Raw genomic sequence first — 18,379 nt, 5'->3', positions numbered from 1 at the left:
TGTACTTACAATTTACATAACAGTCCTTTTCGATTTTAAAGGGTGAATTTTTAACAATCAAACTGCCCATGGACGGGAAAAGGTATGCTTACAATTTAAGGTCAACGTAAAAAGGCTATCAGCTTTTATTAAGTACCGTACCTAAGTTATTTAGCCAATTTGTAGACAATAAGGTGTAGGCTACTTTAAACTCTACAGGACAGAGTTAGGCAAAAACTGGCAGAAATCTGAAATGGTGTTATTTATCATAGGCTTAGTCATATGCCAAATCCTTAAAACTTAAAATAAAAATTTAATAACTAACTTATATCATTAAACACAAACCAACATCCAAAATTGTGAAATAGGCGAAAAATTTGTTTCATAATTATTGAAATAGATTTATAATAATCTATCATAAAGTTTAAGATTAAATAAACCTACCACATAGTTGTTTTATTTTTTTATCAGCTGTCTAAAATTGTGAAATAGGCATTTGACAGTTCTGGTTGTTTACATTTTAAATGTCAAAGCAAATGTAAACATTGTGAATTTTCTCATGCTTCCATGGAGACCAATTATTAATATTTAATTTCTGACAACAGCTGGAGTTTCAAAACAATTTTTGTTTCCCATTTTAATCTTATGGGGAAATACGAAACTTTAAAGGGCCCCAGGGCCTCACTCTCTAATTATTTCCCTAAAAAGAAAGTTTCCTGCACAACTTCACGTTACCCTCTTTCCAATGACACCAAAAACATGTCAATCGGTTCAGTAGTTTCGGAGGAGTAATTGTCACAAAATTCCTGCTTGCGTATTAAATAAGTATAGATAAATCAAATTATGTTTATCAAATTAGGTTGATTTTGTTAATTAAAAAAAAAAAAAAAAACTGATGGATTTTTAATCACAGATTTATGTTGATAAGTATTTGCATGAATTTCAGTGGTTGGATTGAGGAAAGCAATTTAAAGCCTTACGAACAATATAAAGAAGCTTTAATCAGGGCAAACAAGTCAAATGCTTTCAAGGATGCTGTGGAAGCGATTGAAAAGTGTGCACAGAACAAAGGAGATGAGGTGAGAAAACTATTATAATAGTAGAAATGTTTGAGTGATTTGTATATTGCTTGTGTTTTAAAGATGGATGGATTATAGATGACACTTGATACAAAAGACTTTTTGAGATCTTTGCTGGAAATTCAATATTCTTTTCTTGTACTATAACATGTACAAGAAAAGAATATTAACAGATAACATTAACAGAAGATCGATTAACAGAAGATCGTGCTTAACAGTCAAACCACAATAAGTAGTATAGGCCTACTAATGTTAAAAAGTCTTTATGTCACTTACACGATACAGTGGAATCCCGATAATTCAAACTTCAGTAATCCAAAAGTTCGCTTAATCCGAAACAAAAAATATTTTTTTTTATTTAAATTTTTAAAAATATTTTTTTTTTTTATTTTTTTACCCAGTCAGTTTGCTGTCACTTATCGGGGAAAGTTGAAACTACTAGCACTGTCAGGTAACGATATTAATGCAGTATATTGTAGACACAAAAAGTGATGACCCAGTACGTGCTGTCACCCATTGGGAATAACCGAAACTGCTAGCCCTGTCGTGTAATGATAGTAGTACCTCGTCGGAGTATTCTTTAGCAGCCGGGTGAGATAGACTTGTATGGAGTATTTTAGTTAACATTTTGCCATTTTTTTAGTTAACATTTTTTATTTTCGTCCCGGGTTCCAATCCCGCCAAATCACCAATGGATTTTATCTAAGTGATAATGCCGCAACCCTTAGGTCTAGCCTAAAGTAATGTGAAAAACAATCCCGGGCTCGTGCCTAGCGTCCAAAACAAAAAACGTCCGAAATATTCGGTAAATATGTCCGGTCCCAACCATTTCGGACTATCGGGTCTCTACTGTACATACACGATACATGATGTCTCTGTCCGTAGTCCTTTGCCGTAAGGAATTGGACAGGTCAGGGTTATTACAAAGAATCCACTTGTCTTATTTCCCATCAGTAATACAGTGGTTCAAATTGGTTTTGTATTTTACCTTTGCAGTTTGTATACTTTTTTTTTTTTTTTGTCATTGTTTTGGTAAATATTTGTTGTAATGAACTGTGGAAGTGTCAACTATAGTCTTTATTGTTTGTGACTTAGTTTTGTAAAGTTTTGTGATTCCATTATTTTCTTGGTTTGCTTTCTCATGATCGCCAACTTCATTTCATGCCATCCATTTATCGGTTGTTTCCTTATTGTGTTTGTCTTGCACGCACTTTGATTTCAGTTTGTGATGAATGGATATTTTTGTTGGCTTGATCATATTAAGTATAACTTTGTCAAATTAAATATCTACATTTATCATCATTAATTTTTTAGGGTTGACCAAAATTACAATGCTGTTTCCTTTTGTAACTGTTAATGTTATGAACAAAACATTTTTACTAATGTAGGTTTTTTAGTAACAGAATCTTTACATTTTTTAACTAGTTTGTGTTGTCATTGTTTCAGAGTTTTTCAGATGAGTCTGATTCAGTTTTTGATCGCCTTATAGAATCTAGTAGTAGTAATAGTAATAGTGAAAAGAAACCCAAACCCAAGACACAAAAAAAGGTAATTTGGTAAACATTTATGTACATGTATCTAAAATTAATTTCAAAGTTTTAAAACAAATTGGAATAAAACACCACCTTCTTGTCAGTATAGTGTCAAGAGCTAGAAGTACCGATAGTTTTACTTGAAAACATTTAATGTAAAACATAGTACGGTACTCATTATTATTTCTCCACAATTTCTATACATAAAATAATTCAATTGTAAGGATATTTTGTATATTTTGAGCCTATCTTTTACTGTTTAACTGCATGACTCATGGTTTCATTTAAGTGTGATCACAAAACATATTCATCATTCATTTGCAACTATAGGTTAATAATTTTCCTCTAGCTTTTCATTTTCATACTGTTTTTTCCTTTTGAAAAATCATTTCCATGGGCAATCATCGTTTTTTAATGTGCTTTTGTTTTCAATGAAAATGGTTGTTTTATCCTAATGACTAGTATTTAGTATTAACACAGATTAAACATAGGCCCTACTTCTTTGTAGATTTTTCTTTGTCATTGTTCAATTGTGTGTTTGTGTGTACTGTAGATGTTTGATAACTTTAGAGTTTAGGCCTGCTGTTGGTTGAATAATGCTGCTTTAATGATTTGCAGTTAGAGATTGTGGATCAGCATGTGAAAGATACATTCCTGAGCTACGTCCCCCAAAGTAGCGGTAGGTATTCCGAGAGGAATCCCTACCGTTACAAGGGGGACGTAGCTCAGGAATGAAACTCAGCACTCGCTTACAAAACCCAACTTTATTAATTACTCAAAACAACACAAAGAACACAAAAGAAAAACTAACAATCAAAAAGGTAGAGTAGACTGGAACTGTATAAATCATTTAGTTAGAAACAGAAACCCCAATTTGGAAAAGACTCTAAACACCAATTTTGAAAACCCTTAACATTTTCTTACCTGGACCCAAGGCCAAGGGCCTTGGGCTCCAGCTCCCCCAGCAGGACCCCGTCCTCTGGTGCACCACACAAACACTACACACCAAAACTGACCCCCTGATCAAGTGCACTGGCCTACTTAAAGCAACAGCCTTCAGTAGGTCAGCACAACAAGTTATTGTTTAACAACACTACCAGCCTACTCACATAACATTGCCAAACACTTCCTCTTTACAATATTTGACCCTCCTATTACAGTAACATACAGGGTGTGGCTGTAAAATAACGAGACTGGATTTCTAAGAGACAAACGGCATGAGTATGAAGGGCCAATTCCATGTTGCCAATTCGCCTGACATTTCCTCGTTCACATTCTGGTCGGTTCAACGACACCAAGCTCCTTAGTTCGGCCACTGTCAGATCTTTTATTTGCCGCTCTTTGGAAAATGGTATCATTCAGCAACATGACAATAGAAATATTTTATGAATTTCGTTAAGTCTGCTATAGAAACTTATTCTCTCTTGGAAGTGTATGAAGATCTATGTATGTGGTATACTGCTCTTTGAGTGGCATAAACATTTCAAAGGGCGAGGGGATATTGAAGATAATCCGCGCCAAGGACGCCCGTTAACCTCAAAAACTGGTGAAAAGTGAGCAATCTCATCCACCAAGACAGTTGCTTTGACTGAAGGAATCAACAAAGCATTAGGTAAAAGAATACCTTCAACACATAGGTCTCGTCGAAAAAAAATTATGTGTTCTAAAGTGGTGCCCAAAATCTTTACGCTTGAACAAAAGCTTTTCTCGGTTGAAATTTGTTTTGACACCAAAACAAGAAAGACCCTAAGGTTTAGGGGCATTTTCAAGCATTTTAACAGTTCTATATTACCAAGCCTTACAAAAACACAGTTCACCTTGACATGTTGTTCAATTACAATGCCTACTATTTTTTTATGACGAGCGGAATTTACACGATATGATTAAAACAAAGACTCTGTGGCCAAACTAAGCACCCTAGAGTCTTGAAAAGGGGCTGGAATGTGAAGATGAGTTGTCAGGCAACTTGGCAATTGTCATTTGGCCTTCAGGCTCAAGACGTTTATCTTTTAGAAAACTAGGCTCAATATTTTATAGCCACACCTCATAATTTAGTAGATTCAAAATATACATGATTTACAGTTTTTTTTTACTTTAATCTTTGGAAAATTGCCATTAATTGATACAATAAAAAAGGAAAAGAATTATTTTGATAATGTTATATTTATTTATTTAGTCAAGTCATTCCTATGACTGATACAATATTTTAAATTTTGTTGTAAAAAAAAAATTAAAGATAGTCATTGTAAAAAATGCTATAGCTACTTTGCTCCAAACTGTTGAAATTGGGAGAATAATAATAAAAGCTTGGCAACTTAATTTTACTCAGAATTCTGGCTGATTAATAATTTTGTTTTTGCTTTGTGCTTTTTACAGACCAATAAAGAGGATTCAGACTCAGTTTTTGACCGATTAATAGATTCAGACAATGAAAAGAAGACTAAACCAAAATCACACAAAAAGGTAAGACTTTGAATTAGCATGCTAGCAGGATAAAAAGGGTACCGGCTGATGCATTATTCTCAATTTTTCATTGAGAAATAGTAATTTATTAGTATTAGCTTGAAAAACCAACCTTATAACTGAAGTTTCCCTTTATTTAGAATACAAACGATAACAAAACATAATTTTATGTTTATCTATGTAAAAAATACTTAAAGAGCCTACATTTGTGAGCACACCTAAAGTAATGAAATCAAAGTTTAAATTTTTTATGGAACAATTTGAATCATCTGTAATTAAAAAAAAATCTGAACCAAACTGTTATTTTTCTTTTAAAAACCCGCGTATGAGCGGGTTTGCTAAGAAATAGAAATACAGTATACACTCTCTTGTGCGGAACACCACGTGTTTTGGTCTCCGGGGTCATCGAAATAAGAAATAAAAAACTAGTCTAAATCAGTTCCGGGCCCTCGTTTTACCATATCACCTACGATAATAGCTTCCCTACAGGGGAAATTCGCTTATTAGGAGAAACAGGAATAAGACAAGTTGATACTTTTTTTATGTAACGAAAGACATAAGCGAGTGTTTGAGTCATATGCATGTGGCTGTCTTAACACGAGGGTGTCTACATTCTAATTCTGTTTACAGTAGAACCCGAATTATCCAAAATCCCATTAATTAATATCACCAATTATCTGGATCCCCAACTATCAAATTCACCTGGAGGAAAAATATCAACCGACAAAATTGACATTGCAGTTTTTTTTGCAGCTTGAGGTAAAATATTTTAACGTGTGCCAATCACACCTAACATTGGTGAGTCTCTTGTAGTTGTCGTATCGATCGACAATGTCAATGAGTATGCCTAGTTCCGTTGCCTTCTGATATTTTAAATAATTTTTTCCTAGAAAAATCAAATCACAGGTGAGAGTCAATTATCCCAAACGATTAGGGATTGGGGGTTTTCGGATAACTGATTTTGCGAATGGTTGGTCATTAACAGGGTAAATGAGATACAATGGTTGAGAGTATTGAAATTTATTTTGACGTGTTTAACATATATTTTTTTACTAGTTTTGATCGTCTCCCGAGATTGTAGGATTACGCATATCTTGAGAGCTCGGAGATACCGGTGATTGTCTGTTGCTATCGTAGAGAATCTGCTTGTATCAGTCACTTTTTGCAGTAGTGATTGACGCGCAATCTTGTTTAAATTATTTAAATTTCTTCCTTTAGATTAACCAACATATTCCTGGATGATTGGGCCTCAGATAATTGATGCTACAGTTTACTGTATGCGTATTGGTTACTTTCCGGATGGGGTCCAGCCCCAATTTATCTGGATAATCCGAGTTCTACCATACCTTTTTTGCTTCCTATAAAATTTAGTTAATAAGCAATATGTACAATTCCTTCCACTAGTTTAGCCCACTCTAGTTAGCAGTGATGTATCCTATGTTCCTTGCTCCAGACCCTGACCTCAGGTTACCCCATCATAGACCTGTCCGCTCATCCCCAACGCCCTCCCTTCTACCCTCTCACTATGGAGGACCTGTATTGCCGAACAACTACGCTAGAACTCTTCCGTCGGGAGAAGACTGTGCAAATGGAACGTGTTGATTATAACGATAGTGATAATGAGAAGGTGACCAGTTTTTATTTTTTTTTTTATTTAATGCTACTTTTTTTGTTTTTAGGTAATGAAATCTTTTGTAACACGTTCCCTATCAACCGTCACATCCTCTGTATCTGAGGGCTGATTATAGTTGATAGCTTCTGTTTTAAATGAATAGACTGAAAATAAATTAATCCTGCATTACCGCCAGATCTGTTTGTTATATTACTAAATTTACAAATATTTCTCATATCTCTGACATGTCCTTGTATTGGATGACCTGGATTTTTTTAAATGGATTGTAACATTAAAAAAATATATCTGTATTTGAGATAGAATTGTTTTTTTTTTCATTCCGACTAGATTAGACACTAGTCACAAATGCATTAGATGTTAGTAAGTACTCAAAATGCCACAAATTAGGTTACTAGGGGTTGACTTTTATAAAGAATTGATAAGCTTTATCAATTTCTCTTAGTTCTTTATACTGCTCACCTAATTTATACCTCAACATTGTCTTTACAGGAAAATGCAGGTAAAATAATAGTCAAAAGAGAATATGGATCGTCAGGTGGTTCAGCAGCTAAGAGGATAAAGAAAGACAAAAAAGAGGATTTAGAAGTGACGACAAATGGAGATGACCACTTAGCCAGCTCATTCAGGTATATTGCACTCTCAAGTTGAGAAGTTGAATCAAAGTTCATTTACTATTGACTAGTTTGAAATATGAAGTAGCAGTGTGGGTGAAACTATCCTATTTCCATTATAAATTAGTTTTCCATATAGGGAAATTACTATAGGTCTGGGTCTCATGGTAAGACCTAGACCCAGGACCGATTTAAATTTTCATTTTGAAGCCCCCAAAACGAAATATCTGACAGTTATTTTAACTGGAATAAATCTGACATTTTTTAAAAATATCTTAGTGAAAATCATATCAGGCAAATAAAAATTCATTTAGCCTCCAAATTTGCTGTGAAAATTTAGCTTGAGGTGAAATTATTATATTTAGTGTCAATTAGAGTGTCGAGCGAGATGAGTATGCATGTGGTAATTCCACGCCCACATTGTTTTTTTTTTTGTTATTTTGTACCTAACAACAACTTTTTGTGCATGATTGATAGGAAGCACGGGTTAGGTAAGGTTAGGTTGGGAAGAGGCGGACTTTAGGTCCAGACTCAACCAACACAGCTTAATGTATATGGTTGCTAGTAAGCACAGGTTAGGTTGGGAAGGGGCGGTTTTTAGGTCCAGACTCAACCAACACAGCTTATTGTGTATGGTTGCTAGTAAGCACAGGTTAGGTTGGGAAGGGGCGGTTTTTAGGTCCAGACTCAACCAACACAGCTTATTGTGTATGGTTGCTAGTAAGCACAGGTTAGGTTGGGAAGGGGCGGTTTTTAGGTCCAGACTCAACCAACACAGCTTATTGTGTATGGTTGCTAGTAAGCACAGGTTAGGTTGGGAAGGGGCGGTTTTTAGGTCCAGACTCAACCAACACAGCTTATTGTGTATGGTTGCTAGTAAGCACAGGTTAGGTTGGGAAGGGGGCGGTTTTTAGGTCCAGACTCAACCAACACAGCTTATTGTGTATGGTTGCTAGTAAGCACAGGTTAGGTTGGGAAGGGGCGGTTTTTAGGTCCAGACTCAACCAACACAGCTTATTGTATATGGTTGCTAGTAAGCACAGGTTAGGTTGGGAAAGGGCGGTTTTTAGGTCCAGACTCAACCAACACAGCTTATTGTATATGGTTGCTAGTAAGCACAGGTTAGGTTGGGAAGGGGCGGTTTTTAGGTCCAGACTCAACCAACACAGCTTATTGTATATGGTTGCTAGTAAGCACAGGTTAGGTTGGGAAGGGGCGGTTTTTAGGTCCAGACTCAACCAACACAGCTTATTGTGTATGGTTGCTAGTAAGCACAGGTTAGGTTGGGAAGGGGCGGTTTTTAGGTCCAGACATAACCAACACAGCTTATTGTGTATGGTTGCTAAGAAGCAAAGGTTAGGTTAAGTTGGGAAGGGGCGGACTTTAGGTCCAGACATGACAAACACAGCTTATTGCTCATGGTTGCTAGAAAGCACAGGTTAGGTTATGTTAAGAAGGTATAGACTCTACGTCTAGACATGACCACCACAGCTTATTGTACTTGAATGATATGAAGCATACGTTAGGTTAGGTTGGTAAGGAACGGACTCCTGTTCCAGACATGACAATCACAGCTTAATGTTCATGATTGATAAGAAGCACAGGCTAGGTTAGTTTAGGTTGGGAAGGGGCAGACCATTTAGCATACAACATCGCTTCAGTATATTAGATGATTTGTTTTGCTCTACACAAATAGGTTTAAGAAAAGTTGCAAAGTTTTATATTTTGAGGGATAAAATGGAAAACCCCCATTTTTACCCCATAAAATCCGACTCCTATAGTTGAACCATGCTGGTTTGCAATTTCGTGATAAAAGAAGAAATAGCCTACAGGTTTGTACAGAATTTTATAAAAATCGGATGGTTTTTACTCAAGTTATCATGCTAACAAAAACGCATAGGAATGTAATGGGATAGTTTTTTTGGCCTCAGTGGACCTACAATAAAGTAAATCAGTCCCGGGGCTATGTCTCACCATGAGCCGACTACTACGGTACCACAGTTGCTTATTCTTTATGGTCAATTTTGTTAAAACATAAATTTATGACAGAATTATGCTTTCAACAACATTTCTTCAGTCTAAATGTTTGTATTTAACTGTTGTTTTTATGCAACAAGTTTACAAACAAAGAATAATACTTAGCTAAAAGAGATAATGCTTCTTTGAATCATGCCTTTTGGCTAGCTCCCCTATATCCTAAAACTAATCCTTACCCTTACCAGAGTACACTTCATGAATAAAAATAAACTGTTTAATCCATGTTCAGTGGCTCTGTTAGGAAAAATTTGGATTTAGGAGATGCATATATTTAGCTACACAGACACTTTTTAAATATCAACAACAAAAAATATGTTGCGCATGTTGGTCAGGTATATTTGTAAAATGGGCTGATAAACAATGGTTTATATGTGGCAACTATTTTAGCTATTTCCCTTCTCGTAATCACTTTTTAAAGGAAAAAATGGCTTTTTATAGCGGTGTGTGGGCCAAACTTTTTACATTGAGTTGGGTCCAATCGAGTATAAAATGTGGTTGTCTCAGGCCTTCTGTGGAGTACTCTAAGGTGTTAAAAATGAAGTTGGGTTTTAAAAATGGTTGCTTTGAAAAGTATTAATAAAAAAATTTTACTACATTCGGTTTAGAAACTATTGTACATTATCCATGGTATTATTATATATTTACCAAGGTTGGTCTAAAGTGGTAACACCCTTTGCTGTCAAATAGCAAACAATATTACAATGTGTCGTGGTATGAATCAATGTCGCAAAATTATGAATTTTCAATCACACAATCTTCTCAGACGCTTTCTGCCATCGTCAGAATAAGCTTTCAGCTCGGCCAGACTCGAAAATCAAGCCACTTGCACACCTCCAATATATATTATTCAAAAGTATTTCCAGCCCTAAAGCCGGGATTACTCGATGGAGAGACCAGTAGGAGAGACAATTAATTGTCAGAAGACGATTGACTGGCATGCAATTATTGGCTTCCTTGTAAACACTTTAAACCAATTGGATGGTTTAAAATAATTGAATGGTTTAATAATATCAAAATCCAACATGTTTCTGTAGTGTTTCAAGATGTCTTAGGTCCGTAATGTTCAAAGAACAGTCGAGTCTGATGTAAAATACCTCACCCAGTAGATATATGGACACACAGGCGCGTATGCACCAAGCCCTTAAGAGTCCATGTAGGATAGCTGCCATCTTGGATTAATTTAAAACCTGCCAAAGAGTTATTTATCATCTCAAAATATTCTATCAAATACCAAAGTTATATTTAAAGTAATTAAAATATACTGCACCGTGATGTTAGAAATTTTGTTTGTATTTTGTAATTGTTTTCCATGGTAGTCCTTGGAAACTGATGGCCTTGGATTTACCCGCCATAAGAGCAATGTTGATTTCATACCAGCCATTGAAGAGCTATTTACCATCTTAAAATATTCCTTCAAATACCAAGGTGATTTTAATTTAATTATGCAGAGCACTGTCACATTAGACATTTTCTTTGTAGTTTTGTAATTGTTTTATGAGTTGAGCACAGCTCGGCTCCAAGGGCTCTTAACAGTTGTTTTATACCATTAAATAAAATTGTCAAATTTGAAACCAAACTCTAAGCTTACCAAGTGTGATCTAAATATAGTCTACTATTTTTAGTACACCAAGGAATAAATCACTCAGAAGCTCGCTTACGTGATGCTCTATTTTTCTTGTTTCAGTCCTCTAAGAAAAGGTCCCGGTTCAAACCTACTCGACAGGCCAGCCAATGTCACAAGGCCGGTAAGTACTCTCTAGTTACACCAACATACCCAGTGCTAAGTCTCAAGATTGTTTATCAAAGTGAAAACAAAATTCATCAAAGCATGTCAAAATCAAAATTATTGTATTTCTCAACAGTCTAGTTGCATTAAGAGGGAAGGTTCAATGTTGGCATATTGGGAACTAAACCAGCCTCCCTTTTACCAAAGTACAAGGCACTTATCTCTTGGTCTGCTGGTAACTCTACTTTTAATTTTCAAATGTAAATAATTTGTCTCCAACCTTTTTTTGGTTTTTCCTTCCTGAACATAAATTTACTGAAAAATAAACTTAAACAGTATCAGTAATCTTACTCATACTTTCTCCCATAAGCTTGTCAACAACCTTTATCATGGGTAAGCAGTGGGAGAAACTATGATATTTTTTAGGGAAAATCACAAAAGTTGCAATAACTTTTTAACCGTAGCAATGGGGGGTTGTACTTTATAAGAACCATAACACATTAATTTTAATCAAAACTGGCTTTATTTCTAAAATTCAATTTTATCAAAATTTATGGGGTTTTTATAAAACAACATAAGTTACAAACACTTTTGAACTATATAACAACATACTGAATTTTTATAAAAATTGTTCAGGCAGTTTTTAAGAAAATCTGATTATCTGTTAGTTTGTGGGAAAATCACCATTAAGTCAAAGTAAAAAAAAAATACCCCCGCCGCAGCAAACCTGCAGACTAAGCGAATTTCCATTTGCCTGATTGGATTTACACTAAAATGTCTCCTTAAAAATATCACATTTATTCCCTATTTAAATAGAATCAGTTTAACACATACTTAGGTTTGCTGCAACAGGGAGGGTAAAAGTGTTTTTATGTAAAATGTTAATAGTTAGTAAGAAATAAAAACATTTTCCAAATTTGGGCAAAAAATGTTAATAAACAAGCAAACTACAACAGTTGACTTATTCTCCATAAGAATAACATGGGAATTTTAAATTTACAATTTTTTGAAATTTTCTCCGTAACCATTATGTGCATTATAACGCTTTAATATAGGCCTACTAAATTATTTGTTTTTTTAAGCTCTACAAAATAGTTTGGAAAGAAATTGCAAAATTTTATGTTTTTTGAGTCAAAAGTGGTTTACACGTTTGTACCAAATTTCATCAAAATCGGATCGTTTTTGCTAGAGTTATCGCGCCAACGGACACATATATAAATATATATATATGAATTTGAACGGATGGTGTTTTTGGCCTCTAGGGACCTCAAAACGAAAAAAAAATCGGTCCAGGGTCCAGGTCTTACCATGAGTACTACGGTAATAGCTTATTCCCTATATGGGAAATTCGCTAAAAAATGAAAAAGTCATGGAGATATGGATTTAGTACCTACATGCCAAATTTCATCAAAATCCGACTACAGGTGTGGCCTGACATCACTTCTAAAACAACTTTTTTGGGTTTAGGGGGACCCAAAACGAATATATTCACTCAAAACTCAAAATCATTAACAAAAACAATATTTTTCCTTGCACTATATATAGGAGGAGAAAGTGAAAATTAGTATTGTGTTTGTATCTGGGACCAGCAAGCATAGAATACTATTACTTGCTTAATGCGTAAAGTTCAAAGAACATTTGATTAAGACTTTTTTCTTAAATGAAGACACCTCAAACACTTCAATTACTATGTACCTCAAATACATACTTTAATGTTTTTGAAATTCCCAGCATAAAATGTGATCATATATTTTGGGATTTAATAATAAGATGCTTTTAGTGCTAATCTTCTTACCTAGTTCACAGAAAATTAAACCTCAACCACAGCATCTATCCAATATTTTATATTAGAATTTCTTTGGGGACATCCAAACTAAATGAGATTAAATTTATTTCATTAGGGTCTTTACAAATAATTTTACTTCATTAAAAAAGAAAAAGTCAGTAGCAATTTTATTAGCTGTGATATTTTTCTTTGTTCACAAAAGGAATCCCTATATTTTTTAGCTGCTCTCTATTTGGTTCTCTTCCTTTGGTTATTGGAGCATCTAAATTTCTCTTCAAACGAACCAGAAGACTTTACTGCTACTACGGTTCCTTTATATCTTATTACAGATTGTATACACATAAATGCTAGTAGAGATGGTATTTAATTATCTAAACAAAAATTGCACATACAATTTTGTAGATTATTTGTTATTCTTGCTCCAAAAATATATGTCAAATTCCAGAATAGTTTGGCAGCAAAATTCTCTTAAGGATTCTAGAAATTTCCCTTTCACACACTATTTCTGATGACATAAATAAAACAGCTACACTTTTGTGGTTATTGCATCCCATAGTTAAATGTTTAGTTTATTTGTGACCTAAAAGACAGCTAAGTAAATACGAAAGAATTGCCATCCATAAAAATTACCCACTATTTAAAATTCAACAGATTCTGCTGCAATCTTATTTTCTTGAAATATTCAGGCATGTCATTTACATTAAAATTTACCAATAATGTTTTCATATACAGTATATATTGGCATAGTTTCTTGAGATTTAGGCTCATAAATTAGGCAAAAAGAATATTAAGCTAGCTGCTGAAAAAACAAAATTAAAAACCTAAGGACTTAAAAAGTAAAATACATGGTGAATCAGACCACCTGTTCACATACTTTTTACTAGAGTAGGTTGTCACCTAGAAATGTGAAATAAAATTACTTCCCCCAAAATCACATAAGAAAAATCCATTTAAAATACTTAAAACATGATCCAAGCACAGGGTGTTCCAGAAATGAAGGTCAAGGGTTCGAATCTCAAAATTTCCTTATGTTAACTTACAACACATTGTACATTTTTAGAGAGGTCTTGCTTAGAGCAACATTTTAGTGAAAAGAGATGTCAATTATCTCAATTTGTTTCAAAATTGTGGCAATTTTTGTGAATCTTTCATGTATTGACTTATTACCTTGTATTTTCGAAACCGCCAAACATTTCCATTCTGATTTGAAAATTCGTAATTCTGGTAAACACAGCTTTAAAATTATGTGTCACAGGTAATGATTTTCAAAATGATCATTTTTTACACAAAATATTTTTTTTTTATATTGGTAGACCTATAATAAAAAAATAAAAAAACAAATGGCAACATTATGTCAAATAGCATATAATTTTAAGCGTCTTGTAAAGGTTAACAACTTTCCAGTTTACCTACTGCCTGTGGTAACAATACCATATATTTTATTTTTATTGTTTTAGGCTTTTGAAAGTATTGAGGTATTTAAAGTATTTTTAGTCTGATTTTGATGAAATTTGGCTTGAAAGTGTAGGGCTGGATAAAATAGAATGAGTTCGCGAACCAGCAAGATCACCATGTTGTATATAAGCTATTAATGGGTTTTCAAATTTTTACTTTTAAAATATGATAATGCCCAATTGTATATATATATATAAAAAAGAAGATTGGGACAGTTTCTATTTTTTTAAATTTTAATTGAAACCAATGTCGACAGTTCCTCTTGAAGAAGTGCTCAACTATTGTATTAATGTACAAAGTCTTAAATAAGAATCTTTGTCATAGCAAAAACAGCCGTTTTCAATGCATACGTTGTGGATCTAAAGTAGTTATTTTACTCTCTAGGGAATAAAACACCTTTTTAGTCCCTTGGGAGTATAAGTCTGGTGTTGTAAACTTCTATTGTAAGCAATAACTTGTATCAAAATTATGTATTATTGATATCATTGATTGTAGCTTATTGTGGCATTCTTGTCAATGGTTGGACATATCTATATAATAATATACACTAACACGGTCGTAATAGACAATATGATTGAATCACTTATTAAACAGCTGCATGTTTACATTAGCAAAATCAAAAACAAGTTAAAATACTTTTTGAGAGGTTATCTTTACAGTTTTTTTTTATTTTTATTAATGTTGCATATGACAAAAAATATAGTTGAACACATAGTCAAAAAAGTGTCAAAAACCCTTGCTCATTTTTCTTGAGCTCATGTCGAAAAGAGTCACTTTACACCCTAGTGTTGAAATATACATTTCTTCTCATCTGTTCTGGTGATTGATAAATTAAAACAAATCTAAGTTTGAAAGAGTGAGAGATAAAAATCAGCTGTTCCCTTTTAAATCACAACAAAGAGTGACTGAGTCACTGAATATCCTTGAAACCTTGACAAGCCTGGACAACTAGAAGGTTTGGCTCAAGGTCATTTAATTTGTCACCACCTTACTTTTTCACAGCAGCTGCTGTAATAAATTTACTGTTCAATTTACTGACTCAGTAATGCAGATTTTAATATTAATTTCTAAAACCTATTTGGAAAATATCCCCCAACATACTACAAGTCTGGTAGAAGATGTATTATGCATAAGTTTACTGTTTGTTGGCATATTGCGCTATTCTTTACAGTATTTCTATTCATTTAGGTATAAGTCAATCATTCTCAAGCAAAATTTCAAACTGAACCTCTTTACATGAGATAACAAATCGACATCCATTTAACCTACCTAACTCATACATACCTTTTTCAAAAGCAAATTAACATATAAACTGAAATAGGTGTTGAGCCAAAAAACTTTTCTTAAAATTCATGAATAATTTTCGGAATCAACCAGAAATTTCAAAAATCGGATGCAGACCCTAAAATGCATATTGACTCTAAAATGCATATTAACCAAAACATTTTATTACTTTATATTAAGCAGCAACCTTAGTACTTGTTAAACCTAATTGAAATACAGAATAAATCAGACGTGTTTAAGGGAGTTAATTCACCAGGTAAATGGAAGTTCTCTTTTTCTCCAGGTTTGCTTTGGTAGGAGTTTTTATATTAGCAATTCTTCTAATTTAAAAATAAGTATGAAATGTCGAGTTATATCCATGATTGTGATATGTCTTCTGTTGTGTAAAGTGAACCTTTTTGTGCAGTATAAAAGTACTAACATCACAAATGAGTTTATTAAAAATTAAAATCTTTGTCCATACGTATTTATTATACTGTATAACAATGACCAAATCCTCGATCATATTCCGGTTTATTGCTTCTTGTAATAATTTTTTCCCTCTTGATTTGAACTGTTTGATTGGACGTTCTAGAGAACGTCTTGAGAGCCAGCACTGGGTTACTCAACTTAAATAAGCTATGGTGATTTTTATATAGACCAACAACATTTCTAACAAATGTCATTCATACTATTTTCTGGACCCACAGCCATTTCACACAACTTGCAGAATTAGTATTACAGGCAGTATACAGGCTTACTATGAGTGCTGCTTATAGAATGATTATTATTATTAATATATCTTAGTAACTTAGAATATTCATATTTTTTCAATGGGGCATTCCATGCCAAATCAACCAATTCTACTAAGTGAATTGTACCTTTGACATCTTAGATTTGGCTGAACATTAAGTACTGTACTCACCGTCATGAGTTTTAGTTTCAAATTTTACACTGTTGTTGTTCAAAAAACCTCTTGGGATTTTGCATCTAAAAAAAACCTTAAAATACAGGATTTGACAAATTTAAAAAAATACTGTAACTCAAAAGCTAAACCACCCAGAGAGCTCAAATTTGCACCATTTCATTTTCTTCAATTTTTTAAATATGCAAAAGACTATATTACCCAATTTCTAAATATTTCAAAATTCTTACAAAAGGTTGTTTTTTAATTATTTACAAAATTTATATAGGCTACCTTAAACTATTTTCATAAAAATTATGTGTTATTTGGTTTGATTTACCAAATACATGATAAAGGATCTTAAAAAATACTTTACCCCCAGAATACAGGAAAAAACAGGCATTTTTAGGCTATGAATTAATTAATTAATTCTAACAAACATGATAAGATGGTTAAATATAAAACTTTGACATGTTAATGCGCAATTGTGTCAGTACCAAAAATCTTTGACTATTGAATTTTCATTTTGTTTCAGGAAACGCCGCCGCTAGATTTAGAGAGTGTGTCACAAACATTAAAAGAGAAAAACATTCTGCCTTCCACCCTCAAATTTGGCTTCCTCGGGCTAGGCATCATGGGCTCCGGGATCGTCAAGAACCTTCTCAATTCCGGCCACTCGGTGATCGTATGGAACAGAACGCCAGACAAGGTAAGACCCTACTGTCTTTGACTGGTATAATTGGATCTGATGCTTTGCAGTGGTTGTGGTGTGTAAGCTGTACAGTATAACTTAACTATATAGTTAAGAATCATTGATCTTGGCTACAAATATGATTAACCTTTTTCTACCATTTCACTTATAGGTACCTACATAATTTATGAACTCTAATCTTCCAAGAATCTTATTAAAGCAAATTTTTAAATGGTGCAGGAGTGACATGTATCTTTAACTTTAGAAATGAAGAGAATTATTGGGATTTAACGTTTGAAGTTTTAGTTTAGTGTTATATACTTTTAAATAATTTTTTGTTCTCAAGCACTTTTTGCTTTTCTTCCATTTGCCATTTCAAATGCCAGCCTTAGCAAAAGAGCATGTTTTGCATTAAAAAATTGTTTCTTTTACCTTTAGAATTCCTAACAGAATTTTGCAGCAATTATTTTTTCCTATTAGTTTAACAAAAATAATACATAATTAATCTAACGTATCCCAGACCTAACTAACTGGTGTGGAATTGACAAAATTAAAATAAAATATTTCAAAATTGTGGTTGTAAATTATGCTATTTTATTTAGATTTTGATATTTACTGTGTAATAAAGAATTTTTTATGTAAATCATCTGCTGTTACCAAGCTTGGCTTCTTAAGTGTTGTTCAGAAACGCTCAAACTTTAAACAAAATAATCATAAAGCAGCGTCTTGCAAACATAAGTGTTTGTCGACGTTCACAACCAAGATTCTACGCAAATTAAATTTTTGTGTTATCCATTCAATCTAATCACATTGTGTTGATTATAATAGACTTTCGATATTTAAAAATTAGTGGGCCAAGCAAATAAATTTGAACTGTTTAGGGTTTGATATATAGGTAAAAAAATAGACCATTCGTATTACAAAGAGTTCATTTTTAATACTGTATTATGTTAGGTAAGCTACTAATCATTACAATTAAACATCTCATCTTATATATTTTAAAAAAATTGTTTTTCTTTTCCGAGTTTGTTTGGCTCTTCTATCCGACCGATTTTCATGATTGAGGTCTCAAATTGAAGTTATGCACGCACAGATTTCACATCAAGCATCGGAATATATTTATCTACTCTATTACTATACCAAAAATCATAAATTAGATTTATTTTTATTTTTGAATTCTTACTTCAAATTAAGATGTGTTTCACAAGTTATAATTATAT

The 18,379-nt window shown here is 33.3% G+C and overlaps 1 protein-coding gene across 1 annotated transcript in view; it reads left to right on the top strand.

The window, feature by feature from the left end:
- The window catches only part of LOC128984467 (cytokine-like nuclear factor N-PAC), a 36,363-nt gene extending 18,958 nt beyond the window's left edge, over window positions 1-17,405 (top strand). Inside the window, exons 4-10 of the mRNA XM_054403789.1 lie at window positions 926-1,058; window positions 2,505-2,606; window positions 4,967-5,053; window positions 7,176-7,312; window positions 11,019-11,079; window positions 17,004-17,177; window positions 17,400-17,405. Coding sequence (XP_054259764.1) covers window positions 926-1,058; window positions 2,505-2,606; window positions 4,967-5,053; window positions 7,176-7,312; window positions 11,019-11,079; window positions 17,004-17,177; window positions 17,400-17,405 — 700 coding nt within the window. The remainder of the gene's footprint in view (window positions 1-925; window positions 1,059-2,504; window positions 2,607-4,966; window positions 5,054-7,175; window positions 7,313-11,018; window positions 11,080-17,003; window positions 17,178-17,399) is intronic.
- Window positions 17,406-18,379: the final 974 nt, after the last annotated feature.

Source organism: Macrosteles quadrilineatus, unplaced genomic scaffold, assembly GCF_028750875.1.
Source record: "Macrosteles quadrilineatus isolate MER2022 unplaced genomic scaffold, UCM_ALF_1.0 Scaffold_2__2_contigs__length_208266976, whole genome shotgun sequence".
Classification (NCBI taxonomy): domain Eukaryota; kingdom Metazoa; phylum Arthropoda; class Insecta; order Hemiptera; family Cicadellidae; genus Macrosteles; species Macrosteles quadrilineatus.
The sequence above is the reverse complement of the archived record's forward strand: the minus strand, read 5'-3'. Positions and strand labels throughout refer to the sequence as shown.